This window comes from Hemicordylus capensis, chromosome 2 (assembly GCF_027244095.1).
Source record: "Hemicordylus capensis ecotype Gifberg chromosome 2, rHemCap1.1.pri, whole genome shotgun sequence".
In the NCBI taxonomy this organism is placed as follows: domain Eukaryota; kingdom Metazoa; phylum Chordata; class Lepidosauria; order Squamata; family Cordylidae; genus Hemicordylus; species Hemicordylus capensis.
This window is the reverse complement of record NC_069658.1, coordinates 233261941-233289052: the sequence shown is the minus strand read 5'-3', so window position 1 is coordinate 233289052 and position 27112 is coordinate 233261941. Positions and strand designations below refer to the sequence as shown.

General features: G+C 47.7%; 2 protein-coding genes and 1 long non-coding RNA gene across 7 annotated transcripts; 2 read left to right on the top strand and 1 right to left on the bottom strand.

Annotated features, from left to right (window-relative positions):
* Window positions 1-213: 213 nt before the first annotated feature.
* Window positions 214-10358, bottom strand: LOC128343388 (myosin heavy chain IB-like). 5 transcript variants are annotated; one of them, XM_053292373.1, is made up of 4 exons: window positions 6554-6790; window positions 6297-6452; window positions 5620-5706; window positions 214-810 (listed from the first exon to the last, which is right to left on the bottom strand). In XM_053292373.1, the coding sequence occupies exons 1-4, from the start codon at window positions 6786-6788 to the stop codon at window positions 794-796; spliced, it is 495 nt and encodes a 164-aa protein (XP_053148348.1). In that variant the 5' UTR covers window positions 6789-6790; the 3' UTR covers window positions 214-793. The 5 variants fall into 5 exon arrangements, 3 of the variants coding, with proteins under 3 accessions (XP_053148348.1, XP_053148349.1, XP_053148347.1); XR_008315495.1 differs by lacking the exons at window positions 5620-5706; window positions 6297-6452 and having other exon boundaries at window positions 6554-6791; XM_053292374.1 differs by lacking the exons at window positions 5620-5706; window positions 6297-6452; window positions 6554-6790 and adding an exon at window positions 10135-10358.
* LOC128343391 (uncharacterized) lies at window positions 6356-13449 on the top strand. The gene is made up of 3 exons (XR_008315497.1): window positions 6356-6399; window positions 10672-10756; window positions 11843-13449. It is a non-coding gene; the product is annotated as an uncharacterized LOC128343391 (long non-coding RNA).
* A 3266-nt stretch (window positions 13450-16715) lies between these two features.
* Window positions 16716-24602, top strand: LOC128343377 (zinc finger protein with KRAB and SCAN domains 1-like). The gene is made up of 5 exons (XM_053292359.1): window positions 16716-16846; window positions 18110-18242; window positions 18497-18582; window positions 18731-18857; window positions 20275-24602. The coding sequence occupies exons 1-5, from the start codon at window positions 16838-16840 to the stop codon at window positions 21072-21074; spliced, it is 1155 nt and encodes a 384-aa protein (XP_053148334.1). The 5' UTR covers window positions 16716-16837; the 3' UTR covers window positions 21075-24602.
* The last annotated feature ends 2510 nt before the right edge of the window (window positions 24603-27112 follow it).

Below are 27112 nucleotides of genomic sequence, written 5' to 3'. Positions count from 1 at the left end.
CCGGCAGGGGCTTGGAGGATTGGCAGGTAGGACCTGCCTGCTTCTTAAGGGAACCTCGTGCCGCCCTTGGATTGTTGCACCGAAGCAATTCGGTGCACATCCCTAATATTAAATATTTTACAACGTTAAGCTGAGTATTGGACTAGATGAACTCTTATAGACTCTGAATTTCTGAGTTCATATTACCTAACAATGCAGTGCTATACATGGCTATTCAGAAGTCTGAGTTTATTTTTATTTATGGACTGCCTGATAAGTGTGTCTTTCAGCAGTGTACATGATTCAAAATTCAACCACCACAAAAAAGGAGAAATTTAAACAACTTTTACAGAACCAAAACAATTTTAAAAATTAAATATTTTAATTAAAAAGCCTGAGAAAGCATGTGTATCTTAAGGAGACTTTTTAAAGATGGAGAAGCTCTTATTGCAATACACTCTCATGGAGTGTATTGCAAAGGACTAGGGCAGCTATAGAGAAGGCCCAGTCACCCCCAAATAAGCTGGTGACCACTGCAGCTGGACCACCCCCAGGGCTTTGGTACAATGGAACTTACTCCCAGCCTGGAAAATTTATATACGATTGCAGTCAAATTCAAAATGGTTATTTTGTTAATTTTTGTATTGTCTGATAATTATATTGAATTAAAAGTTGTATTGTCTGATAATGCCTGGAAAAAAATGTTCATTGTCTCTTCTTGCTGAGTAATGTTTAAGACGCATAGTAAGCATTCTTTTATTTTGACAACTCAAGTTGTGTGTTTAGAAGCATCTGTTCCCCATCAGTTACTTGGTTAAACTATCCTTGAACCTGTGAAATGGAAGAAAGAAAGGAAACTGTAAAATACTCTTCATTCTTAAAATGTTATGGTAACATATACTGTGTGTGTGATAAGAACATAAGAACAGCCCTGCTGGATCAGGCCAAAGGCCTACCCAGTCCAGCATCCCATTTCACACAGTGCCTCACCATATGCCTCTGAGAAGCCCACAGATAAGAGGTGAAGGCATGACCTCTTTCTTTCTGTTGCTGCCCTGCAACTGTTATTCAGAGGTGTAGTAATCAGCCTCCCCTCCCTCTAAAGCAGGCCTGCTCAACTTCGGCCCTCCTGCAGATGTTGGCTTACAATTCCCATAATACCTATTGGTCACTGTGGCTGGGGATTATGGGAGCTGTAGTCCAAAAACAGCTGGGGGGCCTAAGTTGAGCAGGCCTGCTCTAAAGAGTTAACAGGGAGTGAAACCTTGTCTCGACTGACAGGCTGGTGATCTCTGGGGCAGCCAATCAGTACACCAGGTGGGTGGGACCTAGTGGTTGCTGGGTATTCTGGGAACAAGAAGGGTGGTCTTTGTGGGAAAGAAGCGTGTGCAGAAAAGCTTAGTAAAGGGCAATGGAGTTTTGCACCATCATGGTTGAAGCCAGCATGGAGGTTTCTCTCATGGAATAACTGCAGGTCCTTAAAAGAAAGGATTGCAGGAAGCTTGATTTTCATCAGGAATTGGGTGAGCAAGAGAAAGGGAATTCAGCATAGGGAACAGTTTGTTTGGTCAGACTGTGCATTAAGAACTTATATTTCTTTATATGTGTGCTTTTGCATATTCCTGATACTGTTCTATTATTGTTTACCTGCAACATAATTGAAATAAACTAGTCTACACTCAACACACCTAGGGCATTGCAAAAGCCTCTGTAAGCATTTAAGCACGCATAAAAACAACCTATTTTTGTAACGAACTAAGTATTTTTATCTGTTTCTAAAAGCTGAGACAGCCTCAGACAGAACCAGTTTAGTAATTGAAAAAGTCTCTCTAACTCTGAGCCAGCGTGGTGTAGTTGTTAGAGTGCTGGACTAGGACCGGGAAGACCCGAGTTCAAATCCCCATTCAGCCATGAGACTAGCTGGGTGACTCTGGGCCAGTCACTTCTCTCTCAGCCTAACCTACTTCACAGGGTTGTTGTGAGGAGAAACTTAAGTATGTAGTACACTGCTCTGTGCTCCTTGAAGGAAAAGTGGGATATAAAATGTAAAAAACAAAAAACCATTTAAGCATTCTTAAATGCAACCTATTATTGAAGCTTGAGACAACCTATTTTTGTAGCCTTTTGAATAAAAGGTTTTTTTCCCAGTTTTTTTTTTTTTTTTACTTTTTACAAGCCTCTCAGGGGGTTTTTATCTCCGCAGGAGAAGGGGAATTTCTCTGGTGCAAACACGTCCTCAGGAGCTCAGCAGCTGTCAGTTATTCTCATCCCATGTAAGCTTACATGTGTGGAAGGGGGTTGTTTTGTATTTGCCCAATACCCAGTTACAGACGGACCTTGGGTTACAGCACCCAATCCACTGGTCTGGTTTTTTGCAAATTGTAGGGTGCTTGGTGGCAGCATTTTGCATCTACTAGTAATACAGAATAGTTTTATGAGAGGCCCACTCAGGCAGCTCAGCAGGAATGACTTGGCATTTTATTTCACGTGAGCTAGCTCAGACAAAGGCTTTAATCTGCTACAAGAGGCATCTTGTGTCTGAGGTTGGAGGTGGCCAATAGCCACTAGACTAATTGCCATTGATAAACCTGTCTTCCATGAATTTTTCTAAGCCCCTTTAAAAGCCATCTAAGCTAGTGGCCATCACCACATCCTGTGGTTGAGAATTCTATATATTAATTATGTTCTGTGTGAAAAAATGCTTTCTTTTGTCAGTCCTAAATTTCCTGGCCTTCAGTTGCATAGGATGACCCTGGTTCTAGTGTGAGAGAGGAAGAAAAAATTCTCTCTCTCCTCCATGCATAGTTTTATTCACCTCTATAATTTTCTCCCATAGTTGCCTCTTTTCCAAACTAAAAAGCCCCAGATGCTGTAGCATCTTGGTGGCCCTCTTCTACATGCTTTCCAGTACTATAATGACCTTCTTAACATTTGATGACCAGCACTCCAGATGTGGCACACAGTACTCCAAATGTGGCTGCACCAGAGATTTGTATATTGGCATTATATTATTAGCATTCATATTTTCTATCCCACTCCTAATGATCCTTAGCATAGAATTTGCCTTTTCTACAGCTAAGGCCCTCCAGCACGGGCGGGGGGACCCAGGGAGGGAGAGGAGGAGATGGGCGGCGGAAGACCAGAACCCAGTGGAAGAGCACCCAGGGCACAGGAAGGGACCCAGGAAGGCCAGCCGTGGCCCTCCTCAAGGACACAGGGGCAGGCGAGTGACTAGGGCTCCAGCGGTGAGAGCCAGGAAGAAGCCGGAGAAGGGAAGGAGCTGGGGAGGACGCGGGCTGGGAGGGAGGGAGGATGGAGCAGCGCCAGACAGATGCGAGGAGGAGCTAGAGGTGGTGGTGGTGGTCCAGGCAGGAAAGGAGGGCAGCAAAGAGAGAGGAGGAGCAGGAGGAAAGTAAGTGAGAATAGGAACAGCCAAGGAAATGCTAGGAGGAGTGCCCAGAGGACTGCTGCAAAGCAATTCAGTTTAATTGCACACTCCTCCTAGCAGGGCAGTGGCGGGTAGACACAAAGAGGCAGGGCGGCTGCGGGGTGGCGGCAGGAGCCCCCCCCCCCGGATATTTGGACACACACCCGGACTCAGGAGGCCATGGACCGGCACCCCAAGGTCTGGGGGTAAGAGCACCTCTGCATAAAGAGGCTGTTCACACACTCAACCAAGACTGGGCTAAGGTAGCCAATCCTGGCCTTGCCTGCGTGTGAACTGCCAGGAGTTGCGCGGCTTCAAGCAGTGGTGCGGCAGCAAACGCATTGCGGGAGCCCACTGCTTAGAGTTAAGGGCGCAAGGGCAACCCAGGCTAAGTGCTCTTGTGTCGATGCTGCTCGGGGTCAGTGCCCGGGTGGTCCCCACAATGCCCTGCACACTCAGGCTGTGCATTATGGGATTTCTGAACCTTCTTCCCCCTCTGCCCGCCAAGCCCTTCTCAGATCGTGAGAAAGAGATCATTGAGAAGCAAGTCTCAGAGGGTTGTGGTAGAAGGTTGTTTTCCTCATGAGGATCCTGAAAGGACCGATTGACTTTTTTAAAAAAAATGTTGAATGGCATTACATTCCTAATGCATTGTAACAAAACATGCAAAAGCAGCTTTTGAGAGAAGAAAAATATCCCAAATACTACCCCCCTCTGAGGGATATAGGTATTTGAGCATTTCCTGTGCCCAGTTATTTCAATGTACCTAAAATGAGTGCTACAGCAAATACAAGCTTAACTAGAAGCCCCCTTATTACCCAGGTTATATATGAGGTAGCCCATACTAGTAAAGAAAAGACAGAACAACTTCATCAAAGTCTATTGAAAAGCCTAAACGGGAGATAGCAGCAAAAATATGATCTCAACACCAGCCTGAAAGGGTTTATTGGTGGGATATTTCTGGAAGACAATCTTTAGTTTTGGACACTTGGTCTAAAGTAGATGTTGTACTTTTAAAAGATGAAGCCTCCTCGTATTTGTGTTTAAAGAAGAGAGGGAAACATGACGTCCTCAGCCCATTGTTGAGCGGAAGGGCAAAGACACTTTGCATAAGTTGAAGCTACACGAGAGACTGTACAAGTCTTCACTGCATGGGGCAGAAGTGATCAATTCAACTTGCAATGTCCACGCTTCCTAGAGCACAGGTGAAATTGTAAACACCTTAACTCTCCTCTTAAAGCAAAGGGGTTGTTTGTTTGTTGGATAGTTAAGGTTTCTACAGTGAATGGCAGTGGCATCAGACAGAGAGAGGTCTTTCCCAGCTACCAGGACTTGAACCTGGGACCATCTGCATGCAAAACAGATGCCCCTCCACACAGAGCTTTAGTCTTCCCCCTGGCTACTGGGGCTTCTCCCCTGAACCACCACAAAGGAAATGAGAATCCAGGGAGAGGAGAAGCAAGAGGGGATTCCTTCCCTTCACAGGCACAGACCAAAGCTTTCCCCAGCTGGAGGAAAGCCCCACACACCCACATGCAACATCTCCCCCTCTGTTCCCCCCTAACATGCCCTTCTCCACAAGAGGAGAACTGTGTCTACGCCAGCCTCTTTCTGGCCTCCAACCCAGCCAACAGGACCTTTTCTCACTTCACACATGTACACTGGGCTCAATGCCTAGAGGAACAGGCTGTTGGTCTGGCAGGAAGTGGGGAGAAAAGATTCTCAGTCCTCATCCCAGCACTGGGTAGGATGATCTCCTGGGGGGGGCAGCCTCGGAGATCACCTCCCCCCCGCCCCATTGGCTGCCCCCACTTTCTTGCTTGGGAGATTGGGACTCTGACCTCCCCATACATGTACTTTGCACACACCTGATCCTTTGGGGGGATGTACATGCAGTAGGGGTGGATGTGTGTGTCTGCGTGGAAGTGGGGGCATAATTTTTTTTTGGAAGTTATTTAACGATTTTCATTATACTTTAACATTAAGTTTAGATACTGTTTTTAAAATTGCTTTTAATTGCTGTTTTAAAATTTTCTGAATTTTATGTAAACCACCTTGAGATGTTTCATAGCAGGTGGTTCATAAATCAAATAATTCATCAAATAAATAACCACTCCTTCTACACCAGAAGGGAGCAGAGCAGGAAAGGACTCTGGAAATTCACAGCTCCTTTCATCTTAGCCACCTAATGGTGCAGCCAGAAAGTAACTTGCCTAAGGAGAAGAGGTAGAGCATCCCCGCCGGTATGTTTCCCAGACAGCAGCAATACAGGAAGATACCAAAAGGCATCATCTCCCACACTGCGAAGGAAGAGGCAATGGTAAACACCTCCTGTATTCTACCAAATACAACCACGGGGCTCTATGGGTGCCAAGAGTCCATATGTTAATAATTAATAATAATAATAATTAATAATAATATGGACTCCACGCTACAATTTGCCTTTTCCATCTTTTATTTATTTATTTGATACATGAATATACCGCCCAAAACGTAAGCTCTCTGGGCGGTTTACAGGACAATAAAAGATTAAAACATTTCAACAATTAAAACTAAAAAGTTAAAATGATGAAAGGTGCATGTCTAAATGTTAGGTGCACGTCTAAGAAATCTGGAAGCTCAGCTCTCCCTTTAACCCTTAGAGCAGAGATAGGCAAACTCTGCACTCCAGGCGTTGTTGAACTATAACTCCCATCATCACCACCAGCCGCCTCTCTAGGAATCTGGAAGCTCTGATCGCCCTTTAACCCTTAGTGTGACTACCCAGCTGCCAGCAAGCAAAGAGGAAGCAAATCGCTCCTCCTTTTCCTGCCCTTCCCCTGGTTAAATCCAGCAAAAAGACAGAAGAGGGGGGGAATTTGCTTAGGGGGACTCTTGCCGAAAGACAGACCGAAGGTGTCTATATCCTGGGGCTCCCCAATCCCTTCCGCTTGGCAGCCAGGCCCCCAGGGCGCTTTCTTTGCACAAACTGGAGGGAGCTGCTGATGCTGCAGGTGAGAAATGCAGGGCGGGCGGACAGGCAGGGAGCCCTCTACACAGCCGAGCCCTGCAAACACAGAGAGAGCAAGCAGGACGCAAAGCAGGATGAGATTGTCCTCCCCCCTCCCCGCCCCGAACCTGGGGAAAACAACAAATTTCTGCTGTGACCTTTTCCCACCACATAGCCCAGCCGACGAATAGGTGCAGCGGGCCCCTCCTGCTGGCTCCTGGTCTCGCTGTAGGGCCCAGGCACCCCCATGCCGCCGCAGATGTGTGCTTCCTTCGGGTTGTGCAGCCTCCCAGTCGTCAGGGGAGGGATGGAATGTGCAGTTCCTCCCCCAGCAACTCTCATCGAGCTCCGCGATTGTTCTGCTCTGTCTGAACACCTAGACCACATGATCATGTTGCTGAGAGGCTACTCTTAAAGCAAAAGCGGACATTTTTTCCCGTTTGCTTGCTTGCTTCGGGAGCATTTCCGCACTGGGTTGTTACCACGGGCAGGGGCGTAACAAGGCTGAAGTGGGCCCAGAGACAACATTTTAAAATGGGCCCCTCGCTGATACACACATGCACTTCACAATATATAGCCTTGTGACTTGCCTCTGGGGGGCCCCTCGAGGCGTGGGGGCCCCCAGGCAGCCGCCTCCCCTTGCCTAATAGTAGTTACGCCCCGACCACGAGTCTCCTTGGGAAGAGAGTGAGGGTATTCTCATGATCACTGGAAAGCAGGCTACGGGAGTTTAACCCGCTTTCCAGTCATCCTGGGAACCACCGGGCTCGCCTGCGAAAATGGGTTCCAAAATGGGTAACCCGCTAAAATTCCCCTCCTGTTAAACAAGGTTGGTGAAGCGAGTGCTCTGCTAACCCTGTTTATTTCATCGTGTATTGCTGCAGTGCAGCTCCGTGCCACGGCAACACACAAGGAGACCCCCGACGGGAGGCTGCAAGCAGCTTCCTGGGCTCGGGGGTCTCTCCAGGATGCCCTGCTCTTGTGCAGGGCATCCTGGAATTTCCAGGGGCCACACGGCCCCTGATCCCCGCAGCCCCTGCCGGCTCCGTGATGGAGCCAGCCACCCAAAGCGGCAGGCTCTTCACAATGATCGTGTAAAGCGCCTCAGTGTGTGCGTTCACGCACCTGTCAAACCTACCCCAAAGTCCATTTGAGACCTTTGGACCCATGCCACACACAAATCGGGCTTCGTCTTCCAAATTCTAGCTTATCTCGCTGTATTTCCAGGTTTTTAAAATGCTGGTTTTAAGTGAGTTTTTTCTGAAAACACCAGATTACATTCTAGTTAAGTCTTTTAGATTGTGAGCCCTTTGGGGACAGGGGACCATTTTATTTAAGCATTTGTTTTTCTTTGTAAACCGCTTTGTGAACTTTGGTTGAAGAGCGGTATATAAATATTCGTAGTAGTAGTCATAGTAGTAACAAAAGTAAAACCTCTGTGTTTGCTCAAGTTTATTTGTTTATATATATATTTATTTATTTTTACATTTATATCCCGCTCTTCCTCCAAAGAACCCAGAGTGGTGTACTACATACTTAGGATTCTCCTCACAACAACCCTGTGAAGTAGGTTAGGCTGAGAGAGAGAAGTGACTGGCCCAGAGTCACCCAGCAAGTCTCATGGCTGAATGGGGATTTGAACTTGGGTCTCCCGGTCCTAGTCCAGCACTCTAACCACTACACCACGCTGGCTTACTTGTTGAATTTTTTGAACAATATTAGTCTGCTTGCTTAAGATTGTCAGTGGTTAAAACATCACACACATGCTGGAAAAAAGGGAAGAAATCTGTTAGTGTATACAAATGCTCCCGCTCTAGGACACAAGGTTTAGAAGGCAACATTATGTTCCTAGCCAAGGAGTGCTCTCCCCCGCCCCCCACGGCTAGAAAGAAAGCACAGAGGCATGTGATGTGAACCTGCACCCAAAAAAAAACCTGAGAGCAGAAGGGAGAGGCTGCTTCCCTCATGCTGTGAGTGTAATTCGAAGTGGCTTCGCTCAACATTTACCCTGAGAGCTGGAAGCTGTGTGTGGCTTTCTGTTGAGTATAGAGCCCCATAGAATGGAGTCGATGCTGCCTGAGATGGGGCTTGGACCAAACACTGGGAGAGCCAGCCACAAGCTAGAATTTGTGCAGGTAGTTAATTTGCATTAACCCAAATGTAGGTAGACACATTTGGGTTAATTTTGGTGCATGCCGTGGGGTGTAAGGGGGAGTTAAAGCCCACAGCTAATCTGAAACTGGGAGAATCCTCTCTGCTGTGTGAAACCTGCAAGGACTCCTTCCTGCTATGTGAACCCTGCAATTATATTGGGGGAGGGAGGGATGCACACAAGGAGTAGATTCTCTAGTGTTACTGTATTTCTCTTTTAAAATCCCTTAAAAATCACTATTTAAACTGCTTAAATTCATATTCCACACATCATGGTACAATAAGTGTTGTTGTTTTTAAAAAGTAATTTAATTGGTTTTAATTGTTTTTGAATTGTTTTTATATTGTTTTTAGCACTGTGTTTTGAATTGTGTGCTTTTATGTCTTTTAAAAAGTTGTACACCGCCCAGAGCCTCTGGATGGGGTGGTTTATAAATGTAATAATATTTATTAGGATTATTCCCCCAGCTTCAAACTGAGCTGGAGGAATAATCCTGCTTGCTGTGTAACTTGTAAAGTGTGCCGTCCAGTCAGTTTCGACTCTTGGTGACCACAGAGCCCTGTGGTTTTCTTTGGTAGAATATAGGAGGGGTTTACCATTGCCTCCTCCCACACAGTATGAGATGATGCATTTCAGCATCTTCCTATATTGCTGCTGCCCAATATAGTACCAGCAGGGATTTGAACTGGCAACCTTCTGCTTGTTAGTCAAGCATTTCCCTGCTGCGTCACTTATACCTGCAATAACTTGTGCTTGCTATGAAATGTGCAATTGTATGGGGGAAGGGGATGCACACAAGTAGTAGATTCTTTGGTGTTGCATTGTTTCATTTCATTCTTTAAAAATAATTGGCTGCACTGCTTAAATTCAAATTCAGCACACATAGGGCTACCATAATGTGCAGCTGAGCTACCTAATGGCACAGCAGGGAAGTAACTTGCCGAGGGAGCAAGAGGTTGCTGGTTCAAATCCCTGCTGATATCTTTCCCAGACTATTGGAAACACTTATATTTGGCAGCAGCAATATAGCAAGATGCTGAAAGGCATCATTTCATATTGTGCAGGAGGAGGCAATGGTAAACCCCTCCTGTATTCTACCAAAGACAACCACATGGCTCTGTGATCGCCAGAAATCGACACCAAATCGACAGCACAACTTTACCTTTAATGTGCAGCTATGATATGCATTCTGAGTACATTTTTTCTGCCCAGACATGCTGGAGTTGTATTGTGTGGTGCGGTGGTTTGAATCCCCAAAGGTGATTTGGAAGTGGGGGAGTCCTCTTTGCTATGCAGCTTGCAATGAATCGTGCCTGCTGTGAAACTTGGAATTAATGGGGGGGGGCACACAAGGAGTGGATTCTCTGGTGTTCCGTTATTTGATGGTCTGTGTCTGTCTTTATACACTTACTTCAAAAGACGGCTTTGCAAATCAGATTGCAAGTAACTTATTTTACAAGCTGCCTGTCTCTCTTGCCCTTGAAAATGCTTATATTTTGTACTAGTGGGCCCGGGCACAGAGCATCTGTGCTTCTAGTGTGGCCGGGCCCACCGCCGCCTGCGCTGCGGCCGGGCCCGCCGCCTTACCTCCACGGCCAGGCCCGAGGGTGCCGCCGCCGCCGCCGGGCCCGAGGGTGCCGCCGCCGCCGGGCCGGAGAGTGCTGCTGCCGCCGCCGGGCCCATCACCACGGCTGGGCCCAAGAGTGCCGCCGGGCCCGGCCAGGCCCGCCGCCTCGCCTCCGCGGCCGGGCCCTGCCAGGCCCGCCGCCTCGACTCCGTGGCCGGGCCCGCCTGGCTCCCCGGCCATGGCCGCCGCCGTTCTCCTGGGTGCGCCAGGACCAATCAGGCGCCCCCGCAGCCCAGCCAATCAGCTGGGCTGCCGGGACACATTTCTCCTGGGCACACCCAGGAGAAATATATATATATAGATTCCTAAATGCTTAGGAACATAGAGGGGAACACTAAGGGGGCACATCAGAATTGGATCCTTTAGAAACAGAGAGGGTGGGAGTGAAGAAAGGAATATGTGGGATGGGAAAATGTTAAGTTGCATGTTGAAATGTTTCTGCGAATGCATATCTGCATGAATATACTTGTTACATCCTCACAATCTTCTTTGTTCAGTAGCTGTTTGGGCCCTCAGGAACCCACACGTTATTCTGGAATGGCTGGGCAAAGACTTAAAGGACTACTGCATTCTTCTGCCATGGTAAGAGTGGGCAGGGGGAGTTTTTTTTCCTGCAAAGCACAAGGTTAAAAACTGAGACTCTCTGAAGGCTTACTAGACTTGTTCTAATAGGCTTGAGATGGTCCTGCAAAAGACTCAAAGTGGCGTACACTGTTACATATAATGTCTATTAGAGTGAAATGTTAAGGAGGCCCTGCACATGCTGATTCACACTCAGCCCTGCACCCCTCTAGGGACAGCCCAGAGTAGGAGACCACACACCATCCAACTGGAATCAAAGAAGGATTCGCGCAGGACAGGTGTAATTGGTGACCACTAGGCTCCAAGGTTCATTGACGTGGTACTAGGGAACTTGCCTCCTCTTTCTCACAGAGCATTTACAAACCACTGCTATAAAGAAGAAAGAGGTTTTAGCTGGAAGCATTTGAAGAGCCCCTGGTGGCGCAGTGGTAAAACTGCTGCCCTGTAACCAGAAGGTTACAAGTTCGATCCTGACCAGGGGCTCAAGGTTGACTCAGCCTTCCATCCTTCCGAGGTCAGTAAAATGAGTACCCAGAATGTTGGGGGCAATATGCTAAATCACTGTAAACCGCTTAGAGAGCTCCGGCTATAGAGCGGTATATAAATGTAAGTGCTATTGCTATTGCCGAGAGAAAAAATAAGTGCTGGTAATCGGGGGGGGGGGGGAATCAATTTGTATTATGCACGGGCACACTAGAAACAAAATCTGTTTGCTCAGATGGCAGTCCTTCCTTAAAGCATTTCTTTCACGGAAGTTACACTGGAATCACCTTTGTCAGTCCAAGCCTCCCAATGTGAATCTGGGGGAGAGAGGGTGATTCCAGCCTTTTCTGGCTCCTATCTCTCTCTTTCTAGCTTCCAGCAGACTAAACTACAAAACAGAAAGTAGCTCCAAACCTCACTGTTGACCCCTCCTCCTCCCAAAAGAGGGGGAAATATCTTTCAACTTGGACTGGTCTCAGGTTGGGCCTGGCTACCAGTCACAGGGCTCCTGTAGATTTCCAGGACCAGGTACCCCCTAGCTACCCACTACAGTGAAGTTGTAAAACAAATATGTGCTCATTGGTGGTCCTCTCTGATTCACAGGATTCCCCCCCCACCCCATCTTAAGGAGAAACAAAGTTTTGCAGGTAAACTGATTGATTGTTTGGAGAAAACAATAACTTTACAAAGACTCTTTGGCCATGTGAGACTAATGGTTGGACAAATGGATCTTCTCTATCTTCCAATCAAGAAGTGAGGTCAAGTTTGGGAACTGAAAGAAACAAGTCTAGTTCCAAGAAGAACAAATAACTGGAGAGCCCAAGTCAAAATGGATAGATTGCTCTCCTGACCACAGCCACACCAAGGGCCAGGTGGCAAAGGATCTTTAAAGTCCTATCCTCCCATATGCAGCAAGGCTTGGAGTGGGAGAACCAGGGTGAGTGCCTGGGACTGGGAGATTCAGTCTGTTCCTAGGAGTTGGATGCTCTTTCCTCACCAGGCTTTGAATAGTCCCAGGAAGGAAGTCAAGAAGAGGAAGTCACAAGTATCTCTCACAGCCACACTACAGGCCAGGGAAGCCCTAACTGGAGGGAAGCTCCTTCTTGGACCATTTCTGACACCAACAAATGCTGTAAAAACAGGGTTGTCAGGTCAGGGCTGAGTGACAACCGGAGCTTGCCCTTCCCATAGGAGAGATCATCCCCCCACCATCTGGACCTCTGGCCTGCCATAAGACTCCACTTGGTGAACCCAAGATGAGCAGCACCAACAGAAGGGGAGGGCTGAGATCCAGTACCAATGAGGGAGTGCCTGCCTGGATATTCAGAGTCACTTCTCATTGGTCTACTCTGGATTAGGGGGGAGCAGGCCCTACCTAGTACGGATCTAACCAGTTTCAGGAAGAGGTGGGGCTTCCTGTATTCCTTAGAAGCTGCTCTTTATGAGTTAGGCATTTACTGGTGCAACTGGGGAAGTGTGAATTTCATCAGAGCCAGCTCTAGCCCCCCTGATCCTCGTTTTCAGCTCCAGTCTTTTTCTTGGCCCTGTTCTTCCTGCCCACTATCTTATCTCTCTAGCTTCTGACTGATCTTCAAGCCAGGCTCACTGGATTCCTCCCAAAACGCCTCCCAGTAGGACAGGAAAGAGAGAAGTGCATCATGCTACCATGGTGGAGAGGGAGAGGCGGTTAGGAGAATGCAGTAGCCTGTAATGGCAAGTTGCAGAAAGACTGGGTGGCCCTTTGTTACCAAGGCCAGTGCTGGTGAAATTCAGTTGCTTTGGATCCGGGGGAGGGAGGGAGGGAGGAAGGGAACGGATTAGGAAGTGGAGACCTGCAAGGGGAGATGAGGACAATAAGAAATAAAACCAGCAGTACCAACTCCATCTTCCCTGTATCTGATGAGAGATGGGATGGGGGGAGTGTTAAGTCGCAGGGGAAATGTGGATACAGGATGCAGAAAGAGGAATGGGTCACTCAGAGTCCAAGGGTGTGTCAAGGTCTTCCTGTGAGTAGAGACAAGAGATGCATGTTGGTGTAATTTCCTGCTGTGAGTGAATAGTGGGTGGGGAATCCTAGCAAGCATTTCTGACTGCCAGGGATATTCCCACAGCTCAGTTCAGGGCTAGGTAACCTTGGCTCTCCAGCCAATAAATTGCAGCTGGGGATCTTGGGAGTTGTAGTCCAGTAAGAGCTGGAGAGCCATGGTTGCCTAACCCTGGCTTTGTTCGATCCAGCACAGAAGTTATCCAGCTTAGCCATGGAAGGCTGAGGAGAGCTGGTCCTGTGGGAGCAAGCATGGGTCGTTCCCTTTGCTAAGCAGGGTCTGTACTGGTTTGCATTTGAATGGGAGACTACATGTGAGTACTGTAAAATATTCTCCTAAGGAGATGAGGCCGCTCTGGGAAGAGCATCTGCATGCTTGGATGCAGAAGGTTCCAAGTTCCCTCCCTGGCACCTCCACGATAGGGCTGAGAGAGACTCCTGCCTGCAACCCTGGAGAAGCCGCTACCATGTAGGCAATTCAGAAATAGATGGATCAGTGGTCCGACTTGGTGTAAGGCAGCTTCCATATGAAACATGCCTTCCGTTGGAGCATAAGGACTGAGATTCCTCCCCCTGGCTTGGAAAGAAAGGCTCCTGGTGCAGAGAAAAGGCTCTGATTTCCAGGCAGCTGTCACTTTGGTACAGAACATAAGTACAGCCCTACTGGATCAGGCCTAAGGCCTATTTAGTCTAGCATCCTGTTTCCCACAGTGGCCACCACATGCCTCTGAGGAGCCCACAGGCAGGAGTTGAAAGGGGCATGCCCTCTCTCCTGCTGTTGCTCCCCTGCAACTGGTATTCAGAGACATCCTGCCTCTGAGGCTGGAGGTGGCCTATAGCCACCAGACTAGAAACCATTGATAGAACTGTCCTCCATGAATTTGTCTAAGCCCCCTTTTAAAGCCATCCAAATTAGTGGCCAGCACCACATCCCATGGCAAAGAATTCCATAGATTAATTATGCGCTGTGTGGAAAAAGTACTTCCTCTTGTTGGTCCTAAATTTCTTGGCAATCAGTTTCCTGGGATGACCCCTGGCTCTAGTGTTGTGAGAAAGGAAGAAAAAGTTGTCTCTGTCCACTCCATGCATAATTGTGTACACCTTGATCATGTCTCCCCTTAGTCGCCTCTTTTCCAAACTAAAGAGCCTCAGATGCTGCAGCCTAGCCTCATAAGGAAGGTGCACCCTGAGCAGCTTTCTTGACCTCTTCTGCACTGAAGTTCTGCCCCCACCCCATTGTGATCCTATGTTTCCAGCTCTCAGGGTTTGTTTAGAAACCTGCCTAATTTTAGGGCATCCCAGCTGCATACAGTAAACATTACTCGCTCAGAAGCCAGTGGGGTACATCTTCAGCTCTTGCAATCAGGATAGGATATAGCGGAGCCTACAACCTGGGCAAAAAGGCCCCTTTCAAAGTGGTGATTCTCTTGTATTTATTAATTTTTACATTTTATATCCCACTCTTCCTCCAAGGAGCCCAGAGCAGTGTACTACATACTTGAGTTTCTCCTCACAACAACCCTGTCAAGTAGGTTAGGCTGAGAGAGAAGTGTCTGGCCCAGAGTCACCCAGCTAGTCTCATGGCTGAATGGGGATTTGAACTCAGTTCTCCCCGGTCCTAGTCCAGCACTCTAACCACTACACCACGCTGGCTCCAGCATGGGGAGAGCACCCATCTTTATCCAACCCCAGCACAGCATCACTCCAGTGACTGTTGCTGGTGTCTCATTTGTGTTCTCTCTTAGGCCATTTGGGGATAGAGAACCTCTTTAATATTATTATTATTATTATTATTAATACTAACGGTATTAAGGCAGAACAGTTTGACCAAGGTCTATTGAAAAGCCTAAACAGGAGAGAGCAGCAAAGATGTGATCCCAACTCCATCCTGAAGGGATTTATTGGGATATTTCTGGGAAGACAATCCCTAGTTTTGGACACTTGGTCTAAAGCAGATGTTGCACTTCATTACCTCATTATATTAGTGTTTTAAAGAAGAAGAGGAGGAAACATGACACCCCCAGCCCACTGCTGAGCTGAAGGGCAAAGACCAAGTCTTTGAAGCTTTTGAAGCTACACAAGAGAGTATACTTTACCGCATGTTGCAGAAGCCATCAACTTAACTTGCAATGTCCACACATCTTAGAGCACAGGATAAATTGTAAGCACTTTATATATTTGAGATTTCTACAGTGAATGGCAGTGGCTTTAGACAGAGAATCCTGCAGAGAATCTACACAGCCGAGCCCTGCAAACACAGAGCAAGCAGGAGAGAAAACAGATGCCCTTCCACACAGAGCTTTAGGCTGCCCCATGGTTACTGGGGCTTTCCCCCCCCATCAGCCAAATGAACCATCACAAAGAAAACAAGAATCCTGGGAGTGGAGAAGCAAGAAGGGATTCTTCCCCTTCACAGGCACAGACCAAAGTTTTCCCTGCTGGAGGAGAGCCCCACACCCACAGGCAACATCTCCCCCTCTGCTCCTGTCTAACATGCCCTCCTCCACAATAACTGTGCCTACGCCAGCCTCTTTCTGGCCTCCAACCCAGCCAGCCCAACCTTCTCTTACTCCACACATGTACACTGGGCTCAATGCAACCAGATATGGAGGAAAGTGAATCTGCCTCTGCCCAGAGGAACAGGCTGTTGGTGCGGCAGGAAGGAGGAAGGAAAGACTGTCCCTCATCCCAGTAGGATGATCTCCTGGGAGGGCCAGCCTTGGAGATCATCACACAATCACAGCACCCTTGCTGCCCATGCACCACCTCACCATTAACAGCCATCCCCTGCTTTTGGCTGCCCCCATTTTCTTGCTTGGGCCTCTGATCTCCCCATCCATGTACTTTGTGCACACTTGATACTCTGGAGGAAAATACATGCAGTAGGGGTGCATGTGTCCATCTGTGTGAAGATGGGGGCATAATTTTGTTTTTGTTAGTTATTTAACGGTTTTCATTATTATCTAACAATCAGTTTAGTTACTGTTTTTTAAATTGCTTTTAATGGCAGTCTGTTTTAAAATTCTCTTAATTTTATGTAAGCCGCCTTGATATGTTTCGTATCAGGTGGTTTATCCATCAAATCCTACACCTAATAAATAAATAATAGCTCCTTTTCCAAAAGAAGGAAGCAGAGCAGGAAACGACTCTGAAAATTCACAGCTCCTTCCATCTGTTAGGCGCCTATCTAGGAAATCTGCCCAGCTCTCCCTTTAACCCTTAAAGGAGGGCTGCGAAAACCTTGACCTCCACCAGCTGTTTAGTAAACTACAACTCCCATCATCTCCAGCTGCCTCTCTAGGAATCTGCAAGCTCAGCTCTAACCCTTCGAGTGGCTGCCCAGCAAGCAAAGAGGAAGCAACTCGCTCCTCCTTTTCCTCTTCCCCTTGCTAAATCAACTAGGAAGCAGAAGGGGGGGGGCATTTGCTTAGGGGCGGGGGACGCCTCCTGAAAGTCGGACCGAGGGTGGCTATATCCTGGGGCTCCCCAATCCCTTCCGCTGGGCAGCCAGGCCCCCAGGGCGCTTTCTTTGCACAAACTGGAGGGAGCTGCTGATGCTGCAGGTGAGAAATGCAGGGCGGGCAGGAAGGCAGCCCTCTACACAGCCGAGCCCTGCAAACACGGAGAGAGCAAGCAGGAGGCAATGCAGGATGCGACTGTTGTTTTCCCCAAACCTGGGGGAAACAACAAATTTCTGCTATGGCCTGCGTTTTCCCCGCCACACAGCCCAGCTGATGAATAGGTGCAGCGGGCACCTCCCACTGGCTCCTGATCTCGCTGTAGAGCCCAGGCACCGCCACGCCGCCGGAGATGTGCGTTTCCTTCGGGTTGTGCAGCCTCTCAGCCCGCTCCGAAGGGTGCCGGGAGGATGGAAGGCGCAGTTCCTCCCCCAGCACTCTCCTTGAGCTCCGCGATGGCTCTGCTCCGAACACCTAGACCACCTGATCATGTTGCTGAGAGGCGGAGGCTGCCCTTCTTAAAGCAAAAGCGCATGTCCCCCGCCCCCCATTTACTTATGAACATAAGAACCCTTAGGTTTTAAGATCCCACTCACTCCATGCATAATTTTATACACCCCGATCATGTGTCCCCTTAGTAGCCTCTTTTCCAGAGTAAAAAGCCCCAGATGCTGTAGCCTTGCCTCATAAGGAAGGCAGGGGCAGGAGAGCTGGTCTTGTGGTAGCAAGCATGAATTGTCCCCTTAGCTAAGCAGGGTGTGCCCTGGTTGCATATGAAAGGGAGACTAGAAGTGTGAGCACTGGAAGATATTCCCCTCAGGGGATGGAGCCTCTCTCTGGGAAGAGCAGAAGGTTCTAAGATCCCTCCCTGGCTTCTCCAAGATAGGGCTGAGAGAGATTCCTGCCTGCAACCTTGGGGAAGCCGCTGCCAGTCTGTGAAGACAATACTGCGCTAGATAGACTAATGGCCTGACTCAGTATATGCTTACTATGTTCCTATGAAGAGGCAGGAAGAGCAGGAACATTTTATCCAGGTAGTACCAGGAGGGTGACAACTTGTGGGATCCTCTCCCTCCCGGGAAGTCCAGCATTCCCTCCAAGTGTCTTGTCTGCTCTCATGTCCCTTTGACACCTGGGGGTGGAGGAACACTTTTTAATTTACCCAGGCTGTTTTTAAACATGATCTACTATATTGTTCTTTAGCCAGCGTCCTGATGGGTATTTTATCTTTATTGTTTTATGTCTTTCTTATTCTATTCTTGTTTTTTTGTGGGGGGTTTTATATTTTTGGAATGCCTGCCCTGAGGATATTTCTACCAAATGCATCTATTCCCTTTCTTCATCCCTCTTCCCTTTCTCCTGTTCCAGGCACTGGATATGTTAGCCAAAATGGCCACTGATCCCCTCCAGGAAGAGAAGGCTTCATCAGATGCCAGGCAGAGGCTGCTCTTCAGGGAGATCATGCAGGAGGAGGAGGGAGATAGAGGAACCACCTTACTGAGTAAGGATGAACGGGGTGTATTTCATCTCTGCCTCCCTCTCCTGAAATCCCTGGGTTGCTTTTAGGTTCCCTTTAACACTGTGTAGGAGACGCTTTTCTCCAGCCTCACTTCTGTTTTCAGTAACTTCAGACTGTCACTCCAAACCAGAACTTCAAAGCCAAAAAACACTATAGAGACAGATTGATATCACTCCAGTCACTGAAATGCAAAATGCCTAACAGCATAAAACTAATCTCCTTTCTTTCCTTCCCAGGCAGTGAAATGACCCTGGAGATACCTTCTAGGCCTTCTCCTCTTGGTAGTGGAGTGGAAGGAGTTGCTCTGCAGTCAGTGGATCAGGTAGGAGACGCATCATTGGAGGAAGAGGAAGGCCTCACTTCCCTCAGGGCTTTTCTTCTGGCCTACCTGGGAGACAAAAAAGCTCTGGATCATGCAGAGGAACATCCAGCCATAGCCAGGCAGAAACAATGCTTTCTTCATCTTTCAGGATCCTTTGACCTTTGAGGAGGTGGCTGTGTGTTTCTCCGAGGAGGAGTGGGCTCTGCTGGATCCTGGCCAAAGGGCTCTGCACAGGGAAGTCATGGAGGAGACTTCTGGGCATCTGGCCTGGTTGGGTAAGGCTCCCTCTTTCCCTTGGAGGATGGATGTGGAAGGCAGAAATTGCTGCTATTGCCGGTCCATATCAGTACATTGTGAGGATGTCATGGAAGATGTCAGGGGCAGGTCCAGGTTCCTTGGATATTCCCCTTAGAAAAATGAGTCCCAACCTGAGCCTCTAAGGCTTCAATACTGAAGATGGCAGTAAAACACTCCCACCCTTTTCTTCCTAATTGGCAGAAGTGTCAGCTCACTTCAGCCCTGGCCTGACAACTCTGTTTTTACAGCATTTGGTGGTGTCAGACATGGTCCAAGAAGGAGCTTCCCTGGCCTGTAGAGAGATACGTGTGGCTTCCTCTTCTTGACTTTCTTCCTGGGACTGTTCAAAGCCTGGTGAGGAAAGAACATCCAACTCTTGGGAACAGATTGAATCTTCCAGCCCCAGGCGCTCCCCCTGGCTCCCCCACTCCAAGCCCTGCTGCTTATGGGAGGATGGGACTTTAAAGATCCTTTGCCACCTGGCCCTTGGTGTGGCTATGGTCAGGAGGACAATTTAGACAGGCTGACTTGGGCTCTCTGATGAGTTGTTCTTGTTGGAACTAGACTTGTTCTTTTAAGTTCCCAAACTCGACCTCACTTCTTGGTAGGAAGACAGAGAAGATCAAATTGTTGAGATCCCCAAGGGAGAAGAGAGATCAGCTGGTAGGTGCTTTGCTGTGGGAAACATTCTCAGGATCTTCAAGCAATGAGTTCCCCTGGCAAATCTTTCTTCTGTCTTAATCTCACCCCCAGAGTGGCTCGTCCTAATGAGCTGGGGTCAGGGGCACCAAAAGAGGCCCAGATGCCTCTCCTTCTTGGAGCTTGGTTTGCTCCTCTCTCTCCCATTCCACCCCACCCCGGCGTTAATGAGAGCCACACTGCCTGTGGGCTGGCCATTGGTCAGGTAGAGCTGGGCAGACTGCTGAATCATTGACTGGCCCTTGCAGCTCTACCTGATGAATGGCCAGCCTGCAGGCAGCATGGCTCTCATGAATGCTGGGGTGGGGTGGGACTCTGGGAAGGAAAGGCTGCTCTGTCTCCTTTGGAGATGCCCACCCCAGCTCTTTAGGATGAGTTGCTCCTGTCTCGCATCCTTGAGACCTGTCAGGGGAAACAGCAAAGGAATAACTGCAGTGATTCCCCCAGTGAGGTAAGGGGGCAGGTAAAAGGATCGGCAAATCGTATGCAAACTGAGGGAAATGCCTCTGCAATACAACATCCTTTGGAGCATGTAGCTGGACTTAATACTAATCAACAGAGGCTGCTTCGCACATGGCAGGATTTGCCCCGCCCCTAAATCTTTTCCATGGTTTTAACCAGAATGCCATTATCTGGGCTTGTTTCTTGGATTGAGGCTTTGTTCCTGCCTCACCAAAATTCATTTTATTCCTGCAGGGAAGCAGAGAAAGAACAGAAAAAAGGGGGAAGTGCCAAGAAGGAAAACTGAAGAAAAAGAGGAGAGGAAGAAGACATCAGCTTCTGAAATGACAGACTCCCATGCAATTCCAGTTGAAGATGAGGCTAGTAAAATCCCTCTAAGTGGAAATGTCTTAACTAATGAACCACAGCTTGGTGCACAACAGAGCATCCATACAAGAGTGAAAGCTTATCAATGCACTATATGTGGAAAAGGCTTCAACAATTGGTTGAGCTTTTGTGAACACCAAATTGCCCACACAGAGAAACCATATACATGCTCCGAGTGTGGAAAGAGCTTCCAGCGGAAGGACTATCTTTCTGACCATAGAAGAATCCACACAGGGGAGAAGCCATATACGTGCTCAGAGTGTGGAAAGTGTTTCATTCGGAAGGTCAATCTTTCTTACCATCAAATAATCCACACAGGGCAGAAACCGTATACGTGCTCAGAGTGTGGAAAGTGCTTCTTTCGGAAGAGCAGTCTTTATAACCATAAAAGAATCCACATAGCGGAGAAACCGTATATGTGCTCAGAGTGTGGAAAGAACTTTTTTCGGAAGGACCATCTTTCTGCCCATCAAAGCATCCACACAGGGGAGAAACTGTATACATACTCAGAGTGTGGAAAGAGCTTTAGCTGCAACTCAAACCTTACCTCCCATTTGTCACAAGAGAGCTTGTTTGGGGGCTCCCCTAGGAGCACCCCCCTATACCTGGTTTGGAACTGCAAGCCTATAGTTACCACTGTTGGCAGTTCAGATTCTATGGGACCGTGAGATCTCCATTTTGATTTGCCTGAAGCTGACTCATAAGGCATGTCACTTTGGTGTACAGCCTGGCAGAGGGAACTCTCAGGTCAGGTTAAAGCCCAGGACCACAGGAGGACCACCCTGCACTCGCCCCCAACCCTTGATTAAATCACGTCTACTCCAGCTCCCTGCCTGAAATTAATCAAGCTCTATTCTTTTCAAGAATCAGCCAAGTATTCTCCCTATGTTGGCACATTGGATGGGGTCAACCAATCATGTCAGGAAGGAGTGATAAGAAAGTAACAGGTCATCTCCTTTGCTAACAAGCATGTTAATGGCTGGATCAGGGCGTGGGAAGCTAGCTTGTTAACATAACTAATTTAATCCCCGGTATTCTAAAAAACCATGAGATAAACCCTGATGCGCCCATTACATTTTGCCCCACACAAGTCGCTTGGACTTATTTACCCTTTGTACTGAAAGGAAGTACACTTTGCTAATTTGAATAGGACAATGATGTGGCTTGTGCCTTGTCCCTTTTGTCCTCCTTTTCAAGGTATGATCAGCATGATGCCCCCAGGCAAGATTTTTCCTATCAGTAATCGAGACAGAATCGATCAGTGTGTCTCTCATGTCTCTCCCGCTGATTCACCACCTGCTTATCACTACGTCTTGGCAGCTCCATCTTGCCTTGCCCTGACTCTCACTCCATTCCCACTCATTGCTTACAAATGAGTAAACCCTTCTTCCTAGCCCAATCTGCATAGCTCTCACAACTCTAGGCTGTGAGATCCTGGTCTTTGGGGATCAGATCTCCTTTGGATTTTGTCTGGTTCTCAAACAAACCCCTTTCTGGTGGCTGGATTCCTGCTCCTGCATCTTGCTTCCTGCCTATTTTATAGGAGAGAAATCCCTCAGGACTGACCGAGCTATAAGGGTCCAAACACACCATCGGACGGACCGAGGTAGTAGCTAACATCTGCTCTCAAAATCTCTCCCTCTCTCTACCTTTCTTGCTCCTTCTGAAATCCAAAGCTGTTCTCTCCAAGACTGTTTCTCTCTGACCAGCCTTGAGTGAACTTAATTCGGAAACTCAAGCCTAATCGCCTCCTTGTGAGACATAACTTAGCCTTATTGTTTGTTAGTTTTGTTAGTTAAATATTGCTGCCTATTAACTAATTTTTATTCTTGTACTCCTAAATGATGTCCCTCAGGGCTCCGTATTGTCTCTGATGTTGTTTAACATCTACATGAAACCGCTGGGAGAGATCATCAGGAGATTTGGTGCAGGGTGCTATCAGTATGCTGATGACACTCAAATCTATTTCTCCATGTCAAAATCATCAGGAGAAGGCATAACCTCCCTAAATACCTTGGTGGCAGTGATGGGCTGGATGAGAGGTAAACTGAGACTGAATCCAGATAAGACAGAAGTACTTATTATGCGGGGTCGGAACTCGGGAGATGATTTTGATCTGCCTGTTCTGGAGGAGGTCACACTTCCCTGGAAGGAACAGTTAAGCAGTCTGGGGGTGCTTCTGGACACAAACCTCTCCCTGGTGTCCCAGGTTGAGGCAGTGGCCAGTGGTGCCTTTTATCAGCTCCAGCTGATACGCCAGCTGCGTCCATTTCTTCAAGATAAATGACCTTGGGACAGTAGTACATCTGCTGGTCAACTTCAGACTTGACTACTGTAATGTGCTCTACAGGTGAAACTCGGAAAATTAGAATATCGTGCAAAAGTCCATTAATTTGATTGCTGGCGCCACTGAATCTTCCGACAGGGAGGGGGAGACCCCCCCTTCGGGGCGAGCTGAATCAGCAGCCATAGAGGCCCGAAAATTAATCGCTGCGGGAGAAGGGCCGCAGGCGACTGGCGCGAGCATACCAGTCCTCACCACCTCAGGAATAGTACTGCCCTGACTGGAACAGCCCAGGGCAGGAAGAGGTAGCTAACACCCTGACTAGACCAGCTCAGGATAAAATTTAGAGGAGGACAGATTTAGAAGCAGACGAAAGGAGTAAAACAGCCAGAGCAAACGAACTAAGCACCTGCCGGAGCGAGACACGGCAAAGACTGAAGCCTGAGGGGATTGCCCCTCCCTCCTGCTGCAGGAGGAAAAAGCTCTCTGATTGGCCCTGTCTCGGAGCAGGAGGTCGTGACAACCCATGATGCTCTCGGATGCCATCCTCTTCTGAGGGAGAATAAGACAGTGTCTTATATTAATTTTAGCCCCCCAAAATGCACTAGGGCAATTAGTGGTACATCAGAAATTACTGCTAGGTCTTACTTTCGGGGTAGGTCTTACTTTTGGGGAAACAGGGTAGACGTATTACATGCAAAGCGAGATAAGTCAAGCCTTAATTTGTTATAATTGTGATGATCATGGCGTACAGCTCATGAAAACCCCAAATCCACAATCCCAGAAAATTAGAATATTACATGGAACCAAGAAGACAAGGATTGTAGAATAGAACAATATCGGACCTCTGAAAAGTATAAGCATGCATATGTATTCAGTACTTGTTTTGGCCCCCTTTTGCAGCAATTACTGCCTCAATGCGGCATGGCATGGATGCTATCAGCCTGTGGCACTGATGAGGTGTTATGGAAGACCAGGATGCTTCAATAGCGGCCTTCAGCTCTTCTGCATTGTTTGGTTTCATGTCTCTCATCCTTCTCTTGGCAATGCCCCATAGATTCTCTATGGGGTTCAGGTCAGGCGAGTTTGCTGGCCAATCAAGCACAGTACACTGTATACTTTTCAGAGGTCTGATATTGTTCTATTCTTCAATCCTTGTCTTCTTGGTTCCATGTAATATTCTAATTTTCTGGGATTGTGGATTTGGGGTTTTCATGAGCTATACGCCATGATCATCACAATTATAACAAATTAAGGCTTGACTTATCTCGCTTTGCATGTAATGCATCTATCTCATATATCAGTTTCACCTTTTAATTTGCATTACTGAAATTAATGGATTTTTGCACGATATTCTAATTTTCCGAGTTTCACCTGTATGTGGGGCTGCCTTTGTATGTAGTCCGGAAACTGCAGTTAGTCCAGAATGCGGCAGCCAGGTTGTTCTGTAGGTGATCTCGGAGAGACCATATCACTCCTATCTTAAAAGATCTACACTGACTGCCGATACGTTTCCAGGCAGAGTACAAGGTTTTAGTTATAACTTAATAAAGCCCTAAACAGCTTGGGCCCTGAGATCATCTGGAGAGGTTTGTCTGCAGTTGCCATCAGCTCGTCTGGTAGCTACTTGGGGATGGGGCTTTTCCATTTCTGCCTCAAGGCTTTGGAACACAATTCCTGCTGAAATAAGAGCCTCCCTATCTCTTAAAACTTTTAAAAGGGCTGTCAAGACTCATTTGTTCACCCAGGCTTTTAATTAGATATGTTTTAATTGTGTCTTAGTTTTAGCTTTTTACATTTTAATTGTTGAAATATGTTTTTATTGTTTTCTAAACTGCCCAGAGATCTTGCGTTTTGGGTGGTATAAAAATATGCTAAATAAAATAATAATAAATGAAATCCTCAAACCTGATTCTATTTTTGAACTTTTAACCTCTTTGTTCAGTTCCTCCTGCAACGAAAGCTTTGCACAGTTCTTTTCTGAGGTGGGCTGTTCCTTCCAAGGTTGCTAATTTCCCGCCCCCCAAGCTAAAACACAGCAAGGGGTTTTCACCAGTTCCCCGGGAGCAGTACCATTGGCACATTACACATTACAGAGTCATTACATGGGGGAAAGCAACGAAATGCCAAGAGTACATAACGAGTTCATCCTTCTTTCAGAGGATGACTCTTACGTTTCACTTTAAATTAAAAAAAAAAAATTCTCACAGAGGAGAAACCATATATTAGCACAGGAAACAGAGCTTCATGGAAAAAGCTGTCAGGAACCAAACGCACCCAAGAGATGGAAATCTCTTCCAATAAGGAGGAGTTGATCTCTGCACCATTTTCTGGTACCAGGCATGATCTTGCAATGAACGCTGCTCTTGAGTGACAACCGGAGCTTGCCTTTCCCATAGGAGATATCACCCCACCACACACGCACCCTTGCCTATTGGAACTCTGGCCTCGCTGAAGATGCCGCCGCTGCCGGAGGAGCAGCAGCCACAGAAGAGGAGGGCTGAGATCCAGTACCAGTGAGGGAGTGCCTGTCTGGATATCCAAGGCCTTGCTTCTGATTGGTCTCCTCTGGAGCAGGGGGAATCAGGCCCTGATGCAGATCCAACCAGTTTCAGGAAGAGGTAGGGCTTCCTCTTCACCTTCTTCAGAGCCAGCTTTAGCCTTTAATTTCAATCCCCTGATTTCCCCCCTTTCCCATTCCAGGCTTTTACCCTGCTCCTACCCACTATCTTCTCTCTGGCCTCTGATTGTGATCTTCAAGCCAAGCGCCCAACACCTGGTCTGCCTGCTTCCCACATTACCTTTGGGCCAAAGAATGGGCAAACCCTTAATGAAGATCAAGGAATCAACACAGCAGAGAGAAGAGATAAACAAGGTGGAATTGTGGGAAGATTCAGCCTGCCTCAGGAGACGCTTTCCAACCTATTGCAGAACCTGCAAGGTGCTGAATGTAGAAAACTGCCTACACAAGTCAGACTGTTGGTCCCTTGAGCTCTGTTCTGACTGGCAGCGACTCTGCAGGGTTTCAGGTGCGGTTCTTTCTCTTTCCCAGCCCTACCTCGAAATGCTGCCAGGTAAATGCGGCCTGAACAGCTTGGGAAAGACTGAAAAGAGATAGGAACTGAGGGAAACTGGAGACTGAAAAGAGGACATTTCCCCTCAACTCTGCCATCAGGTCATTTCTTGTGAAGCCTGGTGGGGTGGCGTCTGATCAATTAAATGAGGGCCTGGGGGACATATTTAAAGGAGACACTCTCCCCTGGGGGGTTGGTGGCTCTGTTCCCTCTAAATCCCACACTTGTGTGCCCACTCACTTCAGCTCTCACTAGCCCTTCACTCTGAGCTTATAGAAAGCATGAAACTACAGTTTCATCACCAAACCAAACTAAAGTTTTTGGCCCCCACCATACTTTGAACTTTGGTTTTGTAGTGAGTTTTTTATTTATTTATTAGATTTATATACCATCCTTCCAAAAATGGCTCAGGGTGGTTTTTGCTGCTGAAACATCAGGTTTGGAGGCACCATCATGTCTGAATTCCACCACCACCATCCGCTGCCATTGTAACCTGGGTTCAGTGCCATATTTACTTATTTAATTTACTATATTTATATCCTGCCCTTCTGGTACACGACTGCTCAGGATGTCTCACATCATCAACAAAACACATGCAATGTAAAGTAAAACAAGTTAAAATAGGAGGATAAAACTACATTTAAAATAAAACATTTAACAGCCGGCTTTTAAAGATGTGTTGTGGGTCTGCTCCTCCCTAACACGCCCTCCTCCCCAAGAGATGCGCCTACGCCAGCCTCTTCCTGGCCTCCATCCCAGCCAGCCAGAGCTTCTCTCACTCCACACGTGTACACTGGGCTCAGTGCAACCAGATGGGGAGGGAAGCGAGTTTGCTTTGCTGCTGCCCAGAGGAACAGGCTGTTGGTCGGGCAGGAAGAGGGGAAGAAAGCCGCCCCCCCCCCACTCCTAGTACTGAGTAGGATGATCTCCTGGGAGGGCCAGACCCCCCATCCGCCACCTCCCCATTAGCAGCTCATCCCTGCCTTGGGCTGCCCGCATTTCCGTGCTTGAGGCTCTGAACTCATCAGACATCCTACAGGGACTTTGCGCGCTCCTGATCCTTTAGAGGAATGTTCAGATAGGGGTGAAGGTGTGCGTCGGCGTGGAGGTGGTGGTTTAATTGCTTTTAATTGCTGCCTGTTTTAAAAATCTCTGAATGTACATAAGCCGTCTAGATATGTGTCATATCTGTTGGTTTTAAAATCAAATCAATAAATAATAACCGCTCCTTTTCCACTAGAAAGGAGCAGAGCAAGAAACGACTTTGAAAACTCACAGCTCCTTGCACCTCTCTAGAAAATGTGGAAGCTCTGCTCTCCCTTTTAGGGCTGAGCAAACCCGATCCTCC